The 20999-nt window shown below is 44.5% G+C and overlaps 1 protein-coding gene across 3 annotated transcripts in view; it reads right to left on the bottom strand.

Annotated features, from left to right (window-relative positions):
* The window catches only part of DPY19L1 (dpy-19 like C-mannosyltransferase 1), a 234875-nt gene that overhangs the window by 106862 nt on the left and 107014 nt on the right, over nt 1-20999 (bottom strand). For all 3 annotated transcript variants that reach the window (XM_040432907.1, XM_040432906.1, XM_040432908.1), the window contains 2 exons: nt 20696-20787; nt 6533-6632 (listed from right to left, as the gene is read on the bottom strand). In XM_040432907.1, the coding sequence (XP_040288841.1) occupies nt 6533-6632; nt 20696-20787 (192 nt within the window). The remainder of the gene's footprint in view (nt 1-6532; nt 6633-20695; nt 20788-20999) is intronic.

Raw genomic sequence — 20999 nt, 5'->3', positions numbered from 1 at the left:
GTGGTGTTTTAATCGATAGTTCGATGACTTGGGCAGTGATGTTGCAATACAATCGATAGGTGGGAGGGGATGGTGAGTGATATATGGGGGTTGGTGTTCTAAGTAGAGTGGGGGTCTTTTCAAGGAGGGTGATTGGCCTGGGGGGGGAGGGGGTCTCATGTGGTCCTTTTGTTCTTTGGGGAGCTGCGGTTTTTGGTGATGTGGGGCGGAGGCCTCGTATCGAGTGTCGGTAGGGGTGCTGGTAAACAGCCGGACACCTACCGCCAGTCAAACGGAGGCAGCCGCTCCAGATCAAAATCGCCGTTCAGGCATTCTGGTATTAGTGTGTTGAACTCGAAAATGAATTTAGATTCCATGCGGGACATCTTAGCTATATGGTTTCCTCCTCTCCAATCTGTTTCTATTTTTTCCAGGGCTGCAAAAGATAGGCCCGATGGGTCTTGTCCATGTTGTGTTTTGAAGTGTTTAGAGAGCGAGTGGTTTTCGAATCCTTTTTTAATATTGTTTATGTGTTCTGATATTCGTTTTTTTAAGTTTCTTTTTGTTCTACCGATATATTGTCTATTGCAAGGACATGTGATAATGTAAATTACATTTGTGCTGCTACAGTTGAGAAATTCCTTTATTTCATGTTCTAACGTAGTAGTTGTAGAGTGTATTTTTTCAGTTTTTCTCTTGAATGTGGTGATTCTGCAGTTGGAACATTGGTTGCACTTGTAGAATCCTTTTAATTTTAGCCATGTTTTTAATGCGAAGTATACATAGTAACATAGTACATAAGGCCGAAAAAAAACATTTGTCCATCCAGTTCGGCCTGTTATCCTGCAAGATGATCCAGAGGAAGGCAAAAAAAAACCTGGGAGGTAGAAGCCAATTTTCCTCACTTTAGGGGAATAAAAAATTCCTTCCCGACTCCAATCAGGCAATCAGAATAACTCCCTGGATCAACGACCCCTCTCTAGTAGCTATAGCCTGTAATATTATTACGCTCCAGAAACACATCCAGGCCCCTCTTGAATTCCTTTATTGTACTCACCATCACCACCTCCTCAGGCAGAGAGTTCCATAGTCTCACTGCTCTTACCGTAAAGAATCCTTTTGTATGTTTGTGTACAAACCTTCTTTCCTCCAAACGCAGTGGATGTCCCCTCGTCACAGTTACAGTCCTGGGGATAAATAGATGATGGGAGAGATCTCTGTACTGACCCCTGATATATTTATACATAGTAATTAGATCTCCCCTCAGTCGTCTTTTTTCTAACGTGAATAACCCTAATTTTGATAATCTTTCAGGGTACTGTAGTTGCCCCATTCCAGTTATTACTTTAGTTGCCCTCCTCTGGACCCTCTCCAGCTCTGCTATGTCTGCCCTGTTCACTGGAGCCCAGAACTGTACACAGTACTCCATGTGTGGTCTGACTAATGATTTGTAAAGTAGTAGGAATATGTTCTCATCACGGGCATCTATGCCCCTTTTGATGCAACCCATTATCTTATTGGCCTTGGCTGCAGCTGCCTGACACTGTTTTTTGCAGCTTAGTTTGCTGTTTATTAAAATTCCTAGATCTTTTTCCATGTCAGTGTTACCGAGTGTTTTACCATTTAGTATGTACGGGTGACTTGCATTATTCCTTCCCATGTGCATAACCTTACATTTGTCAGTGTTAAACCCCATCTGCCACTTATCTGCCCAAGCCTCCAATCTATACAGATCCCTCTGTAGTAGTATACTGTCCTCTTCAGTGTTAATTACTTTACACAGTTTAGTGTCATCTGCAAAAATTGATATTTTACTGTGCAAGCCTTCTACAAGATCATTAATAAATATATTGAAGAGAATAGGGCCCAATACTGACCCCTGAGGTACTCCACTAGTGACAGTGACCCAATCTGAGTATGTACCGTTAATAACCACCCTCTGTTTCCTATCATTGAGCCAGTTACTTACCCACTTACAGACGTTTTCTCCCAGTCCAAGCATTCTCATTTTATATACTAACCTTTTATGTGGTACAGTGTCAAATGCTTTGGAGAAGTCCAGATATACGACATCCATTGATTCGCCGCTGTCAAGTCTAGAACTTACCTCCTCATAGAAACTGATTAAATTAGTTTGACATGACCGATCCCTCACGAAGCCATGCTGATATGGCGTTATTTGCTTATTTCCGTTAAGACGCTCTAAGATAGCATCTCTCAGAAAACCTTCAAACAGTTTACCCACAACAGATGTTAAACTTACCGGCCTATAGTTTCCAGGCTCTGTTTTTGGACCCTTTTTGAATATTGGCACCACATTTGCCATGCGCCAATCCTGTGGGACATTCCCTGTCAGTATAGAGTCCGCAAATATCAGAAATAAGGGTCTGGCTATGACACAGAAATGTTCTTTTTTGTCCTGTCTTTTGATGGATGGGGCGACTTTCATGCCTAGATTTGGGGCTCTTGTATATACGATATGTGGCTTCATGGAGATGGAAGAACCAATCACTTTATCTTTTCGAATGTGGTGTCAGTGGGTGTTAATGATCTTTTCAATATCTTTGTGTTGTGTATTGAATGGCAATATGAGATTTGGGGTTTCATCTGTTTGTGGTTTAGTTTTATTCTCATTGTTATCGGTGAAGAAGGAAGTTCTGTCTAGTTTTCGTACTTTCGCAAGAGATGACTCAATTTTGGTTAGGGGGCATTCTTTTTCAATGAATTGTGTTTTTAAAGTTTTGGCTTCTTTCTCAAATGCATCCTCTTTGGTGCAATTATGTCTCAGGCGTCTAAATTGGTTGTCTGGTACGTTCTCTAGACACCTTGGGAGATGGCAGCTGGAGTAGAGGATGAAGCTATTTCTTGCAGTAAGTTTCTGGAAGGTGCAGCATGTTAGTTTGTTATTGTGTACTTTGATGTTTACGTCTAAAAATTATATTTCAACTTTGTTTGTATGGGCTGTGAAGTGTAGGTTGATTTGGTTTTCATTAATCTCTTCCAGGAATCTTGTTAGTTCGGGTTCACCCTTTTGCCAGATGAAGACCACATCGTCGATATACCGTTTCAATAGCACCAGGTCCGTCCCCAGTCGGTGTTGTATATTCTCATCCTCCCACTGTGACATGAAAAGGTTTGCATAGCTGGGGGCGAACCTGGTGCCCATGATCTGCAAATAATAATCGGAATTGAAGGAGAAGTAGTTGTGTCTGAGAATCAGTTCCACGCCTTCAACTATGTAGCTGATTTGGTCTTTTTTAAATTCATTACTTTTTTCTAGTTGTGTGGTCATGGCCTTGAAGCCGTGTTCGTGATCTATTGTGGTATAGAGTGACTGGACGTCTATGGTGCCCAGGATCCAATTGGGGTTGTATTTTATGTTTTCCATTGTTTTAATCAGCTGTGTGCTATCTTTTATGTATGCTTTGTCTTTTTAACAATTGGTTGGAGTAGTCTGTCAATGTGTTGTGAGAGGTTCGATGTCAGTGATCGTATGCCAGAAATTATTGGGCGGCCTGGTGGGTTGTCAAGACTTTTGTGCACTTTGGGTCGGCAGTAAAGAATCGGTAGTCTGCGTTGTGTATTTAGGATAAATTGTGCTTCTTGTTCCAAAAGGCATTTATTCTCTATTCCTTTCTGGCAGTAGTTTTTCAATATTTGATCGTATATGTTAATGGTGTCTTTGCTTAATTTTTGATATGTGGTGTGGTCTGATAGTAATCTTAGACACTCTAGTTCATACTTTTCTTTATCTAAAACTATGGTTGCTCCTCCCTTATCTGCAGGGCGGATAATGATGTCTTTCTGTATTTGTAGTTTTATCGCTTGGATTTCTTGGTTGGATAAGTTGTTTCTGATCTTTTTGTGTTTTAAACGTCTGATGTCTGATTCTACACATTTTCTAAATGTGGCTATTTCCTGGCTAATTTCTTGTCTGCGGAATTTGGTTGATTTGGGTTTTAGTTCTGTGTGTTTGTGTGTCTCATCTTTTGTCGTATTTTGTATGATTGGGTTTTTCATGAAGTACTTTTTTAGGCAGAGTTTTCTAATAAATTTCCCTATAACAACAAATGTGTGAAATTTGTCCATTTTTGTAGTGGGGGCAAATTTTAATCCTTTGTTGAGAAGATTAAGTTGTGATTGTGTCAGGGTTTTTGTGCTGAGGTTTATTACTGCTTTGTTATAGTTTTCTAGTATCTGTTGGGATATTTTCTTCTTCCGTTGTCCTCTACGTGTCTGTCTCTTTCCTCTTGTGTGTATTGTCTGTGGTGTTGTCTCTGTGGATCCTCCTGCCTGTGGTTGTAATTCGTATATTGTGGTTGATATCGTGTTTGGGGATCTGTAATAGTGTCGTTCTATGTAGTCCTGATTGTGGTAGTCCTGTCTGTTCCTTAAAGGGACACTGACAGGCCAAATCAGCATATATAGTTATATATATATATATATATATATATATATATGACATTACAGGTCTTATACAGTCTATTAAAAGCATCTAAGTATCCCCCCTGTCCACCTTCTAAATACCGAAATATAAAGTTTCATAACCTGCCTGTCTCGTCACCAATCTGCCCATGGGGCGGCGTTTCATCTCAAAATGCGCCCAGCCTGCCGTTCTGAAGCCCCGCCCAGCTCATCAATATTCACTTCGCTGGGCGGCGGCTACAACTCTCCCCAGTCACGATCCTGCGCATGGGCAATTGAATCCTCCTGGCATCGTTCATGTCAAATCTGCCCATGCGCAGGATCGTGACTGGGGAGAGTTGTAGCCACTGGATTTGGAGTCACACTCAAAATTAAAGTGTAAAAACACACTACCGGCTGACCTTAAAACAAGTCAAATTGAGGCTCAGTAGTGTGTGTGGCCTCCACGCGCCTGTATGACCTCCCTACAACGCCTGTGCATGCTCCTGATGAGGTGGCGGCTGGTCTCCTGAGGGATCTCCTCCCAGACCTGGAGTAAAGCATCTGCCAACTCCTGGACAGTCTGTGGTGTAACGTGACGTTGGTGGATAGAGCGAGACATGATGTCCCAGATGTGCTCAATTGGATTCAGGTCTGGGGAACGGGCGGGCGAGTCCATAGCATCAATGCCTTCGTCTTGCAGGAACTGCTGCCACACTCCAGCCACATGAGGTCTAGCATTGTCTTGCATTAGAAGGAACCCAGGGCCAACCGCACCAGCATATGGTCTCACAAGGGGTCTGAGGATCTCATCTCGGTACCTAATGGCAGTCAGGCTACCTCTGGCAAGCACATGGAGAGCTGTACGGCCCTACAAAGAAATGCCACCCCACACCATTACTGACCCAATGCCAAACCGGTCATGCTGGAGGATGTTGCAGGCAGCAGAACGTTCTCCACGGCGTCTCAAGACTCTGTCACGTCTGTCACATGTGCTCAGTGTGAACCTGCTTTCATCTGTGAAGAGCACAGGGCGCCAGTGGCGAATTTGCCAATCTTGGTGTTCTCTGGCAAATGCCAAACATCCTGCACGGTGTTGGGCTGTAAGCCCAACCCCCACCTGTGGACGTCGGGCCCTCATATCACCCTCATGGAGTCTGTTTCTGACCGTTTGAGCAGACACATGCACATTTGAGGCCTGCTGGAGGTCATTTTGCAGGGCTCTGGCAGTGCTCCTCCTGTTCCTCCTTGCACAAAGGCGGAGGTAGCGGTCCTGCTGCTGGATTGTTGCCCTCCTACGGCCTCCTCCAAGTCTCCTGATGTACTGGCCTGTCTCCTGGTAGCGCCTCCATGCTCTGGACACTACGCTGACAGACACAGCAAACCTTCTTGCCACAGCTCGCATTGATGTGCCATCCTGGATAAGCTGCACTACCTGAGCCACTTGTGTGGGTTGTAGACTCCGTCTCATGCTACCACTAGAGTGAAAGCACCGCCAGCATTCAAAAGTGACCAAAACATCAGCCAGGAAGCATAGGAACTGAGAAGTGGTCTGTGTTTACCACCTGCAGAACCACTCCTTTATTGGGGGTGTCTTGCTAATTGCCTATAATTTCCTGTTGTCTATCCCATTTGCACAACAGCATGTGAAATTGATTGTCACTCAGTGTTGCTTCCTAAGTGGACAGTTTGATTTCACAGAAGTGTGATTGACTTGGAGTTACATTGTGTTGGTTAAGTGTTCCCTATATTTTTTTGAGCAGTGTACATTTTATTGCATATTCTTCCTTCCTGATTGGGTGAATCAGTCAAACCTAGAGCACCTACACATTGTATTGGCCAGATGAACCACCAGCAACGCGTTTTCAAATAAAAAATGATCTGGTGTTATGAGCCTTCAAACATCAAAAATGCACTTTTCACGCTGCAATATGTCGATTTATGCTGTGGCTTTCACCCTTGCAATGCATACTTTGAAATCTGCTGCAAATCCTTGACAAACCACAAAAAAAATCCATGCACAAATTCCATCCTGGAATATACACCCTGTTTGGCTGCAGCCTAAAGATATACATCCAGACTTAAAGACAAATACAAACAAGATATTTGGATGTGGTTTGGATCATATATACAATGTTGGAAGGCTTACCTGTGTTAAAAGAACAAACTGGGCAAATTGCCATGGAAGCATAAAACAGATATTAGAAACACAAAGTACCAACATGCTTCTTCGACCAGGAGTTGGCGTCCTTAAAAAGAAAAACAAAAAATGGTAAGATGCCTAAAAAATAAAAAAGGTAAAATAAAACATAAATGAAAATGGTTAAATATCATGTTATGAAGTTAGACTGCATTTTATTGAAATTGAAAGAAGAGAAAATAACTTTGTAGACACATAAAAAATAAAATTAAAAAAAAAGACAGCAAACCACTGAACACTGTCAAGTGCTGTTCATTTCGGCAATTGAAAAGAACAATACGATACATTAAATGCTCACTTAATAATGGTGCGCTTATGTAACTTACTGCTATATAAAAGAAAGATCAGCAATAAAGTCATCCAGAAAAGATTATTACAAAACAATATACTGGGCACTCGCACTAAACGTGGAAACATACGACAATATAGTAGTTTAAACAGTTTATTAATAAGCTTGATGTGAATAATATAAAATAAAATAAAATAATACACAATATACTACACTGGGCTTATTTAAAAGTCAAAAAATGAATACATTAGGTATAAAAACCGTGAAGTAACGTTAGACTAAAATTGATACAATAAATACAAGGAATTAATAGTACAGTTGAAATAAAAGATAGCAGCGATGATGTTTCATAAGTAATGTCTCATTCCAATTTGGGAATAGATAGTAGGTTGGGAAAAAGTCTCCGATTATTTCAAAGGACAAAGAAAGCAGTAATCTGTTGTAGTGAGTATTTGGTTGCGGCGTCCCGCTTTTACTCACTGTTCAGTAGTTACTGATGTTAAAGTCACTGCTGGGGTTCTGGTTCTCTGTGTCTCCGACTGCTCGCCTTCTGGTTATCTCTGCCTCCGGTCTATGTGGCTCTAGGCACCGCTCCGTGCGTTTTCAAGAGCCGATGTCCTCCAAGCCTCTATTTGCCTGCTTCCACACTGGTATGACTCTGCAGAAAAAAGAGCTTGTTCTCTGGATATGAGAACTACAGGCTCCTCGTGAGTCAGTGTGCCAGGTCCTCTTTGCTTGAGAAGCGTGCCGGATTTATAGCGCCAACCTAGAATGACTGCGGCAATGGGTACACAGGAGTTCGTTTGTAGGTAAGCTGGGGGTCTTGCATCAAACGCGTTTCGGGGCTTCACGTTGCCCCTTCCTCAGTGATAAACAATCCCCCTTACAAAAGGCCTTTTTATTCCAAGATGTGCTGCTGAATCCAATTATCCAATTGTCCAATTTTGTGTTGCTCCTCCTATTTTCCACCTTGTGATGGCAATTAGTACGATATGCGTGTCCAAAGCTTTATTACTCTGTGTGGATCTGCCTTATTACCAGTCATTTTGTTAAATTTGATCTATATATAAGCCGCATATTCGTTCATACGGCATGGTGTAGTAATACATAGATAAGGGATCATCCTGTATAACAATTGTCAAGGAGTAATAGTCACAAACTCCATAATAATCTGTATGTGACATCCATATACATAAAATGAAATAAAACAAAATAAAATGATAAACCAATACATCCTATTTAATAGTTGGACTATTTCTATAGTTCTATATTTCTACCCGCACCATAAAAATGTCGCTAAATTCAAATGCGATGCATCTATATTGGTCATATATTCAATAACCAATTGTTACTGGGCACACAGCGCTAATAATAAGTATAATAAGTATATGTGTGTCAAGGGATAATCGGTTAAATATTTAGAGACATTTGATAGCCTTACTATCTATAACAATAAATTCCACTGTATATCTTAAAACGGAGCGATATCTGACGATACTAGTAATAAAACTTAATGAATAAATGAATGAAGTAGTTGACGATCCTTATTTTTTCAAAAATACGTTAGTTCTATTGATTTGGTTGTCTTCTTGATTGTACACTGCACCTTTTTAATACTAGCGATGTTATTCCTTTCTTGTTGGCTTTAATAAATAAATAATACATAATACATAAATAATACAACTTGTGACACTTAATGTCGAAAATGACAATGTGGGGTTAAGTGGTCTGTGGCTCTGAAAATACGATGTATGATGAATAAGTGGATGTGTCTCACTAAGGGCCGAACCCCCCAGCTTAAATACACCGAAAGGGGTTTTGCCGTCAGGGGGGCACATCCACCCCAATTCACAGAAACCCGAACAATTCAAATTCTGCGTTCAGTCCCCCCGGCATTAGAGTATTAAGTTCGTAGATTCTTTGTGTCTCTAGCCTGGACATCTTGCTTATATGGTCCCCTCCCCTCCATCCTTTCTCTACTTTATCTATTGCTGCGAATATTAATCCTTTTGGATTCTTGTCATGTTTCAATTTAAAATGTTTAGATAAAGCATGTGTGTCCAAACCTTTTCTAATATTAGTTATATGTTCGGAGATGCGTTTCTTTAAGGTTCTTTTTGTTCTTCCCACGTACTGACGTCCGCATGGGCATTCTATAATGTAAATTACGTTATCCGAATTGCAAGTGAGGAATTCTTTTATTATATGTTTATGATTATTTGTCCTGGACATAATTTCTTTAGTTTTGCGGGGGAATGTGGTTTCCTGTTTAAACTACTATATTGTCGTATGTTTCCACGTTTAGTGCGAGTGCCCAGTATATTGTTTTGTATTGTTCATTTGTCAAAGGAAGGGCGAATCCTTTATTACTGAGAGCACCTCCCTCTGTGGTTTCACTCACTCCTGTGCGTCTCATATTAGCTACAGAAAAGATTATTACCAATAATGTTCAATGCTTTAGTAAAATACTAGCATTAAAATAATGTATTTGATTGCTCGTGTAGAGTTCAATTTTGATTTGTCCTTTATAAAAAGTTTCTAAATGAACAAAGTGAATGACTGGCATTCAACTTAGTCACAAACATGTACAAATAAAAAGGGGACATGTTTACAAGTAAATTAATCCTTTGTCTACATGTTTGGTAAAACATGCATAAAATAAAAGGAGGAACTATTACTGTGATTTCTTGCTAATATTAAGCAGAAAATTATCTTTTCTCGCTCATATCATTGGGGGACACAGGACCGTGGGTATAGCTTGCTGATGCCACTAGGAGACGACACTAGGCTGAAAACTGTTAGCTCCTCCCCTGCAGGCTATACCCCCTCCAGCCTGGAGAGAGCATCTCAGTTTTTAGCTTAGTGTCGTAGGAGGGTGGCTCTTTTTCAATTTTATTTTTATTTGTTGTATGTTCAAGGGGCACAGATTCGAATGGCGTCTGTCTCCCTGGGAGGCTAGCCGGTGTCGGTTGTACCACTGCCTTGCACCCCCCCCAGCCCAGCCCCCCCCCCCCATCAAGAAGACAAGTGGACCAGTACAGCCTCGCTCCCCTGCTTCCCACCAGCAAGAGGGCTACCTTCTCACCAGCCGTACCCTGCCCGGACCCCTGATGACTTCTGCCAGCAGTCCCTGGGTGGCCCTGCTGGGATTACATTTAAGGGCGAAGTTCACAGAAGACAGGTGGTGAGTATTCTCCCTCTCTCCCCCCTCCTCTGCTCCTCACCCTCCCTTAACCCCTTCTCGGTTCTCTGCTGGGGTAGCGATCTCCCTCCTTCCTGTATTCACCTCCAGTCCTTTGCGGTCGATCCATCACGGCTGCAGCGCTAGGGGAGGTACACGCGCATCTACCAGGACTGTCCGCGATCCCTCAGTGAATCGCCTCCTCCCTGTCATACACCCCACTCTCGGCTCCCAGCTGAAACTTTCATTACTGCGCAGCATCTCGGCACCTGGCAGGATGAACCTCTCTATTTTAACCCCTTTTCGGTTAATGGCGGCTCCGGACATGTGAGCGCCGAGGGGGGGGGGGGGGGATGGGTTGGTGCGTGGCTTCTTCTCGGCAGTTTCCTCTGCATGTTCACGTGATCACGCGGGGAGGCGGAACCTATTTTCCCGCCGCGGCACTCCGGAAGACCTTTCCATCGCTCCCTTTGCCACAAGGACACAGGACCTGGGACTTCTAATGGTAGGAGATGGCTACCCCCTCCAGCACAGAGAAGCATAATGTCCGATCCGCCCAAGACCCCTCCCCAGGCACCTTGCAGGACCACCTATTATGCCTGCATCTCATGCTCTGTAAAATTCCCTCGTGGCCAGTTACTCTCACTATGCTCTGCATGTCATGCGGCCCCACAGAGCCATCCATCCATATTATCACAACCCACAGGAGTACAAGACCCCTCTGGCTGTGGAGAACCTGACTGGGCAAGGTCCCTGTCTCGGGCAGTAGAAGACCTCTCCAAAGCCTCCCATTCCACCCTTTCATTATTGTGTCCCTTGGTAGAGAAACCTCCCCCGATGCAGCCCTCACCTTCGCAAGGCGCACAAACCAGGAGCAGGCTTTCTAGCAAGCATCCCAGATCAGGTCGTCATTCCTCTTCTGACGCCTCTGCATTCCCCCCCCCCCCCCCCCCGATCTCAGACGTCCTCCATTTTAGGTGACGCACTATCAGATGGTGAGATTGCGGACTCAGATACGGAGATGGACCAGGAGCAGTCTTCCCAGATTGCATCTATGGTGGATAGTCTGATTTCAGCTATCCGGCATACTTTCCAAGTTCAGGAGGAACTCCCCTCCACCAGCCACCAAGCAGTGTCGTTTTTGCGTGCAAGGCAGACCCCTAAGTCCTTTCCCGTACACAACGATTTTTCCATGGTTGTCGCAAAAGCTTGGGACCAACCAGGTTTACGCTTTATTCCAAAGCGTTTAGACCTGCTCTACCCCTTTCCAACAGATTGTGTGGAAAAATGGTCCTCACCTCCCAAGGTAGACCTGCCGGTTGCTCGCCTCGCAAAAAATACGACTATTCCGGTGGCAGATGGCTCCTCTCTCCAGGACCCAGTGGATCGGCGCATTGACTCGCTATCTAAGTCGGTCTTTGCAGCCAGCGGTTCAGCCCTACGCCCGATCTTCGCATCTGCAGTTTTGGAGTGGGCCCTCCGTTTGAACCAAGACCTTGCGACCAATCTTCCTCCACCGGAACTCCAGTCCTTGGCGGTACAGATTTCCCAGGCAGGAAAGTACCTCTGCGAAGCGGCTTTGGACGCGGGGACGATGGTCTGGTCGGCGGATTCATCCTCCAAACTTTCTCTTTCAAGACTTCTCTTTGCCGGGTCTCGACTCTTTGGTACCCGACTAGATGACATTATTGCGGAAGCAACAGGGGGAAAAAGCACCCATTTACCGCAACCCAAGGCGAAATGTTCCTTTCGTCCTAGGGTCACATCTTCCCGTTACCAGTCCTTTCGTAGGTTTGCGGGCACTCGTCGGCGGCCCCACCCGCAGCCAGACCACCCAATCAGGACCAACAAAAGGGCCCATCCTTCAAACCCCAGCCAGCTTGGCGTTCACGAGCACAACAGCCTCGTTCCGCTACCGGGAAACAGCCCTCAGCATGAGGAAATGTGGCGAACTCCTATTTCGGACGCTTGGGCACGAGAGGTAGTGACATCAGGATACAAGATAGAATTCAAGTCTATCCCACCCAACAGTTTCTTCCTCTCCCAGCCGCCCAAGGACCCGGTTCGGGCGGCTGCTTTCTTCCAAGCAGTTCAGTCCCTGCTCATACGGGGGGGTGATAATTCCGGTCCCATTACACGAAAGATTTACGGGTTTCTATTCAAACCTTTTCGTAGTACCCAAACATGAAGGCGATGTCCACCCTGTGCTGGAACTCAAGATGGTGAACCGCTTCCTCCGCATTCAACGATTCAGGATGGAGTCACTCCGCTCTGTGATTGCCTCATTGGTGCCGGGGGAGCTCATGGCGTCGATAGGTATCCAAGACGCTTACTTGCATGTTCCCATCGCATCCGCTCATCAACGTTTTCTTCGTTTTTCCATTCATTCATGTCACTACCAGTTCGTCTCCCTGCCATTCGGCCTAGCGACAGCTCTGAGAGTGTTCACAAAAGGTACTAGCCCCCCTCTTGGGTCTCCTACGCTCCAGGGGCATTACTCTCCTCCCATATCTAGACGACATCTTGATCAAAGCGTCTACGGTCTCCCAATGCGAGGAGAGTCTTCAGATCACTTTGAGTACTCTGTCCCACTTCGGTTGGATAGTCAATCGGCGAAAATCCTGCTTGTCGCCAACCACACAAATCAGGTTCCTGGGCATGATACTGGACTCAGGTGCAGCCGTAGTACGCCTGCAGCTGGACAAGAGCGTGGACGTTCAGAGATCTATACACATATTACTCCAAAGCCGCAATCCGTCCATCCGCGATTGCCTGCGGGTGCTGGGCATGATGGGGGCATCCTTCAAAGCCATTCCCTTCGCTCTATTTCACACGAGGCATTTTCAACGAGCCATTTAGTCATCTTGGGACAAATCCCCGGATTCTCTGGATCGCCGGATCAGGCTGTCCCTCCAAACGCGTACAGCCCTCAGTTGGTGGACAGAGCCTGCACATCTGTTGGCGGGGAAGTCCTTCCTTCCAGTAGTATGGACGATAATTATAACCGACGCCAGCCTTCGCGGTTGGGGCAGAGTTCTCGCCACACGGACGGTCCAGGGTGTTTGGTCTCCATCGGAGTCCAAACTTCCCATCAACATACTGGAACTCAGAGCCATTTATCTCTCCCTTATCCATTGGACTCCATTTCTGCAGGGTCGTCCGATCAGGATACAATCGGACAATGCCACAGCTGTGGCCTACATCAACCACCAAGGAGGGACTCACAGTCTCCCGGTGATGCAGTAGTCCCATGTTCCGATGATTTCGGCAGTCTTCATCCCGGGAGTGGACAACTGGACGGCAGACTTTCTCAGCCGGACGACAGTGGACCTCGGGGAGTGGTCCCTCCATCCGGAGGTGTTCGAGGCCATCTGCCTCAGGTGGGGACATCCAGAAGTGGACCTGATGGCGTCCAGATTCAATCACAAGCTCCCGTGCTTCCTCTCTCGCGCAAGGGATCCAACAGCACACAACGTGGACGCTCTCGTGGCACCTTGGGACAGCTTTGCGTTCCTTTACGTGTTCCCACCGATTTATCTGTCTGTGGTGGCTCCCTTCAGACGCACTGACACTCTGTTCGTCATCTCGGAAGGCCCTCGTAAAGGTTTGGCGGCTTCAAAGGTGACTATTGCTCAGTGGATTCGCTCGGCTATTGCCGAGGCTTATCGTTCCAGGGACAAGGTTCCTCCGCCCGGGATCACGGCTCACTCTACCAGAGCGGTCGGGGCTTCTTGGGCACACCTCCACCACGCTTCTGCGTCTCAGTTGTGTAAGGCAGCAACTTGGTCCTCTCTACACACCTTTACTAAATTTTACAGGGTGCATTCCTTGGCCTCGGCTGATGCTTCTCTCGGCCGCAGGATTCTGCAGGCTGCAGTGCAGTGACTTCTATAGAGAGAGTTGGTTTGGGAGAATTTGTTTCCCATCCTGGGGACTGCTTTAGGACGTCCCACGGTCCTGTGTCCCCCAATGATATGAGCGAGAAAATGAGATTTTAGTGAACTCACCTGTAAAATCTCTTTCTCGCTTGATTCATTGGGGGACACAGCACCCACCCACATATAGTTGTAAGGCACGTGGGGTCTCTGTTTTGCCAGTTGGGACCTTGTGTTTGGTTCGGTCTCATGGCTGTGTTCAGGTTTCTGTTGATTTTTACCTTATTCTGGTCTCTCCTACTGCTGGAGCACAAACTGAGATGCTCTTTCCAGGCTGGAGGGGGTATAGCCTGCAGGGGAGGAGCTAACAGTTTTCAGCCTAGTGTCTTCTAGTGGCAGCAGCAAGCTATACCCACGGTCCTGTGTCCCCCAATGAATCAAGCGAGAAAGAGATTTTACAGGTGAGTTCACAAAAATCTCATTTTCTCACTCATATCATTGGGGGACACAGGACCGTGGGACGTCCTAAAGCAGTCCCCAAGATGGGAAACAAATTCTCCCAAACCAACTCTCTATAGAAGTCACTGCACTGCAGCCTGCAGAATCCTGCGGCCGAGAGAAGCACCAGCCGAGGCCAAGGAATGCACCCTGTAAAATTTAGTAAAGGTGTGTAGAGAGGACCAAGTCGCTGGCGGTACAGATTTCCCAGGCAGGAAAGTACCTCTGCGAAGCGGCTTTTATTAAAACTAAAACATAACTAAATTATACTAAAGCACAATGTTAAAATACCGTAGAAAGTGAACTGAATACTGAACACGTCTGCAATGTAGAAACTGAAATAAACAAATACCGTATATGCCTGAAGGAACTTCAGCAAGAATATGAAATGCATAGGATGCCTGAATACAAGAGAATCTTATTTTCTACCTGGTACCGCGCTGGTCTCTGCTCACTGGATTCTCTGCTGGCCACATCAGTGAGTTGCCTAAGCAAGAGACTGGCTGAACAGTCAAATTTTGTGTGTTGAGAGGGACCAAGAAGTAGACACTGGCAAGGGGCCACCGGAGATATCGGAACTGAAGTGGCAGAGGATTGCTTGGGTCAGAATGACTTCTTATATTATTTTAAGCCATTCTGATGTTGAAGTGACCAGCAAGAGATGCAATCACAGGGCAAATGTCTTCTTCCCTCTAATACACAAATGCCCAGGATACAGGTTCTGTCAGATATTTGCATGAAGATATGCTAAACAAAACAATTAGGATCAGCAACATTCGGCAATCCAGCTGTTGTGAAACTACAACTCCCAGCATGCTCCTTTCACTTCTGTGAGAGTTCAGAAAACAGCCAAGCAAGTGTGCATGATGGGAGATGTATTTTCACAACACCTGGAGTGCCAGATGTTGCTGACCCGGGCACTAGGAGATGCATAGTTGCCATCACTTTTGAGTTGAATCCAACTGAAAAGGGTGGGGAATGGGTTGGGATTTGTGAAAATTTATCACAAAATGGGAAAATTATGGGAGTTTTCTAGGCGTTTCAGGGGGTTATGGGCACAGGAATTAGCAGTCCTGGGGGACAGGTGTAGCTGAAATTCATTTTTTTGTTTTAAATAAATGTGCACTATATGTGATTTTATTATTTTTTTTATGATCATAACACCCAACCACTGACACCTATGGTTTTCCTTCTAGTGTGCCGCGAAGGGCAGCGGTATCGATGATCAGTGGTCATAATCAGACACAGGAAATAATCAGGCAGTGGCAATCCATTGCAGAAATACCCAATACACTAAAACATCAGGTGATTGGGTTTTTCAGCAGCAAACCGGCTGAGGACAAGCTGTGCCTCTAACCTGTACATGAGCGCATTCAGTTGCTGAGAGAAGAAGGTGCTGCCACACAGTGCAATTGTGAATCACTTGAAAACTGCATGGAGTCACTGCATCAAGAAAAATACATTTAAAAACACAAGTTCTAGAATTTAGCCAGTTTGGCACCCAATTAAACACTGGTGTTCTGCATTGGAGAAATTATCTGAATGATTTACCGTAATTAACTGCAGCAGACTACATTCAAAAACGGTGTTGTGAATTCATATTTGTTGATGCAGTAACTGCATCGCAATGGCATCCCAACTGTACTGTGTGCCAGCATACTTAGGGAGGGTAATAAAGTAATATGGAAAAACTTCATAAAATCACCTGCCCTACAGGAAAGCTCACCGATGTGTAGTATATGCAAGAGCCAGAGTCTAATACAGAATTGTCATACACTTCTTTATGGGAACAGATATCATAGCTATATTTTGTTTGGCATGGCATCAGTGCAAGAACTGCCATGTTTAGCATGGAAATTGGTCAAAAGAATGTTACCCGACAGCAGCATCCTTATGAAAAATCTGCAAAGGTCTGAAACTTGTAATCTACAGCATATGCTGCTGTGTCTGTGTATCCCCCAATAACTAATTAAGTATGAGGAGCAAGCCAAATAAGTCCAAATCATGTTGAGAAACACCAAAGAAGCGTCAAACAAGTCATGCCAACTTAGAAAACCTCATCGCATCAGAAAACTGTTTTATTCCAGGTCACTCCTGCCCTAGATTCTGTTAAGCAAGGAAATAGATTTTTAAGATTAAAATTAGTTCTTGTACCGTCATGCTAAAAGTAGCGCAGAATATGTCTACTTATGCATTTCCAACAATAAATCACACATTCAGCAGACTTTGCATGGCAGTCACCAACGATTGCTAAAGTGACAATGAACAGTAACACTTAACTAGAAGTAAAATTTAAAATAAGCAAATATTTGGCTACTGTGTTGCAAATTTGCACTTTGACATTTTCTTAATATGACATATAACGCTCTAGTTCTACAATATGAGCTTAATTTAAGGAAAAAAGTTACAATATTCAGGTGTTATGAAATAAAACAGACAGTAGGAGCAGCTTATGAATGATATCTAATTAAAAAGGTTAATTTTAATGGTGGTGTTCAAAAACGTAGAAACAAATAATAAAATGCAAAAATAAATAAATAAAATAGTACCCATCTAAAGAGTTCCTCCAGTCATCCCGCTTCCCCCCACCAGTCCTTTGTTTATATCTCAGGATGGATGAAGTGCCTCCTTACTATCATAACCACTGAGGTCAACGTTTTCAAGATATTTTTTAGGGCTCTTTCACACTTGCGTTGTTGGGTTCCGGCATAGAGTTCCATCGTCGGGGCTCTATGCCGGAAGAATCCTGATCAGGATTATCCCAATACATTCTGAATGGAGAGAAATCCGTTCAGGATGCATCAGGATGCCTTCAGTTCCGGAACGGAACGTTTTTTGGCCGGAGAAAATACCGCAGCATGCTGCGCTTTTTGCTCCGGCCAAAAATCCTGAACACTTGCCGCAAGGCCGGATCCGGAATTAATGCCCATTGAAAGGAATTAATCCGGATACTGCCTTAAGCTAAACGTCGTTTCGGCGCATTACCGGATCCGACGTTTAGCTTTTTCTGAATGGTTACCATGGCTTCCAGGACGCTAAAGTCCTGGCTGCCATGGTAAAGTGTAGTGGGGAGCGGGGGAGCAGTATACTTACCGTCCTTGCGGCTCCCGGGGCGCTTCAGAGTGACGTCAGGGCGCCCCACGCTCATGGATGACGTGATCGCATGGATCACGTCATCCATGCGCATGGGGCGCTCTGACGTCATTCTGGAGCGCCCCGGGAGCCGCACGGACGGTAAGTATACTGCTCCCCCGCTCCCCACTACTACTATGGCAACCAGGACTTTAATAGCGTCCTGGGTGCCATAGTAACACTGAACGCATTTTGAAGACGCATCCGTCTTCAAATGCTTTCAGTTCACTTGCGTTGTTACGGATCCGGCGGGCACCTCCGGCAAATGGAGTGCACGACGGATCCGGACAACGCAAGTGTGAAAGAGCCCTTAGCCGTTTGTGAATGAGAAGACTCTTGCTTAGAGCAGGAATGGTTATGTATTTGTTTGTAGCTTCTATCACCAGTTAAAGGGGTTTTCTCACCTCGAAGATTGGTGGCATATCGCTAGGATTTGCCACCAATGTCAGATGGGTGCAGGTCACACGTCTGGGAATTCTTCTAAAATGCAGAGACGCTGGCTCATCACACCAGAAATGGTCAATACAAACAGCACACTGCACTATACAAACCTTATTCCTGCACATATAAACATATTTTTAATAAGTAATAATGGGTATAAAAACATAGAGGGTCATTCATTAAGACTGTCGTTTTAGACGCCGGTCTTAATAAAGCCCCATAACTGTTGGTGGATCCGCCGAAGTAATGAAGAGGCGCCAGCCTCTCTGTAACTTTGGCACTTCCAGTGGCAGTCTAAATGTAAGCCAGCTTCCTAGCCGTCTTACAATCAGACCATTTTCTACGCCTAAACCAGCCGCAGAAAATGTCGAATGAGACGGGCCTACTGGAATTCCTTTCCCGGCCCACAATTGTAGACCTGGCATGAGCAGGAAAAAGTCGCAGATTGCAGCGCAACTAATGGTTGAGCCACCATATGCGCCTGAAATACACCTAATATAGGTGTATTTCAATATAATAAATGACCCCATAATCTAAAAATGTTTATAATAATGGATTTAACTATAATCAACCCGAAAATTACTTTTTGCTTATACAGTGATTAAGCATTTTAACCTAACAGGTTATCTGGCTGCTAATTAACAATATTGCTCCTGTTCCAATGCTTCCCTGGCCATCCTGAAAAAGGAAATGTGATCACTCAGTGAAACATTGGCCACGGCGGTGTATATAGCACTGATCAACCACAGTGATTGGCTAAGCAGTCACATTTCCAAGTCGTAAGGATCAGAAAGTACTGACAAAGGAGGAGGACCCGGGAAGTGTCAGAATAGGAGCGGTAGGGGATTGGTCAATATTACTTTAAGCCATTCTAACCCTTACTTTTATTTAACAGGCAGACAACTCCCTTAAGGCTAGTTTTTCCAACAGAGCTTGTTTTTGTAACAACATTGGTACATCTAATGAGGGGGTGGATTTTGTCCAATAAATCCTTCTTGCACATCAATCAATATATTAGGCAAGATGCCCTGCAACCAGGGGGCAAATACTTTTATCAACAATTTATAGTCTTGGCTCATAAGCACTATAAGCCTAAAGGACTGAGGTACAGCGGGTCCCTTGAGGTTAAGGGGTTAAAATTGTGTGGGCTTTTGTACTGTACAGCCATCTGGATGGACACCATGTTTATAGATGTCATTATATAGCTTATTTGGATAACGGAGAATTTTATGAAACCATCAGTTCCTGGTGTTTTGTTATTATGGGAATGTACTATGGCTCTCTGTATTTCTGCATCTGCGATTGTCATGTACTATACGATGTCTGATTTTAATTATTTACATAAATCGTGGCATAACCCCTTTAAATAGACTTTACCAAGAGGCCAGAATTTATTGTCTTTGGATGGATTGTCTATATGATTTAAAGGGGTTTTCCGAGACTTTAATACAGATGACCTATCCTCTAGATAGGTCATTAGTATCTGATGGGTGGGAGTCCGACACCAGTGACCCCCACTGATCAGCTGTTTGAGAAGGCACCAGCGCTCCTGTGAGTGCGGCAGCCTTCTCTGTGCTCACCAAGCATAGCACCAAACATTGTATAGTGTCTGTGGTTGGTTTTGCAACTCAGTCCCATTCAGTTCAAAAGAAAAGCGGAGAGAAGGCTGCGGCGGTTCTGCGAGGGGCACTCCCTTCTCAAACAGCTGATTCGTGGGGGTCCCAGGTGTCGAACCCCCACCGATCAGATACTGATAACCTATCCAGACGATAGATCATAAGTAATGAAATCTCGGAAAACCCCTTTAATTGCGCCTGTGTAGTTTTGAAATATTCCCTATGCTTTCAATGATGTAATTCAACATAACTAATTACATGTCCCTCATGACGGCTTTGGAGGTTGTTCATAACAAGACTGCGTTGCTTGATGTTCTTGTCCATTAAGTTAAGTCAATTGTTCTGCAGATAGAGCAGAGGTTCAGTGAAGATTGCAAGGTTCTGGGAAACTCATAGGTTTTACTAACGGTTATGAGATAGATAGCAGAGTCTCATTCCTTAGGATAAAGAGAGGAAACTAGAAGGATTGCATCTATCCTAGAGTGGGATTCATGAACAAGAAATTAGCACTTTTCTGCGGGAGAAGTAGAAACGGATTGAAGTGGACGGTAGAAGAGTACAGTATGTCATGAGACTCCTATTATGCTCACTGAGGGTCATATGCAGTACACAATATTTCGTTTTAGCACAATTCCACCAGGGCCACAGATGTGAAAAAGAAGGTGCCTGTCTGGGTGGCAGGTAGCATTAAAACATGTCCCTTAGGCCTCATGCACACAGCCGTTGCCGTATTGTGGCCTGCAAACAGCGGGTCCGCAATGCTCCCTGCATCACGGTTGTGGAACCATTCACTTGAATGGGTCCGCAATCCGGAGCTGCGGTGCGGAACGAAGGAGCGGAACCCCACAGAAGCACTGCTGAGTGCTTCTATCCGTGGCTCCGCATCGCAAAAAAAATAGAACATGTTCCATTTTTTTTACGGTGCGGACGGATCACGGACCCATTCAAGCTGAATGGGTCTCGATCTATCCTGGCCGCCTCACAGATGTTGCCCGTGCATTGCCCCCACAAATTGCGGTCCCCATTGCACAGAACGGCCGCGTGCATAAAGGCTTTAAAAAAAGTTGAAAAGGAAAATACCTTAGGATATATGTCAAGATGAACATTTGAAGAACCAGGAATGGGTATGAAAAACTCTCACGTAGAGGTGGAGTCCACATTACTCTCGTGCTCTAAAAAAATAAAATATATATTATTAATATATTATTTCCATATACAAATGAACATGTGAAAAACAAGTATTACAAGTTAGCATCTAAAGCAATTCTAATGGGACTGCCATATTGATCTGTTTCAAAAGTTAGACTTTATTGGCGACCCTAAATATTTTTTTATATATACACCGTATTTTAAGCCCTATTAGATGCAGAGGAGGAAAATGACA

Source organism: Bufo bufo, chromosome 5 (assembly GCF_905171765.1).
Source record: "Bufo bufo chromosome 5, aBufBuf1.1, whole genome shotgun sequence".
NCBI lineage: Eukaryota > Metazoa > Chordata > Amphibia > Anura > Bufonidae > Bufo > Bufo bufo.
The sequence above is the reverse complement of the archived record's forward strand: the minus strand, read 5'-3'. Positions and strand labels throughout refer to the sequence as shown.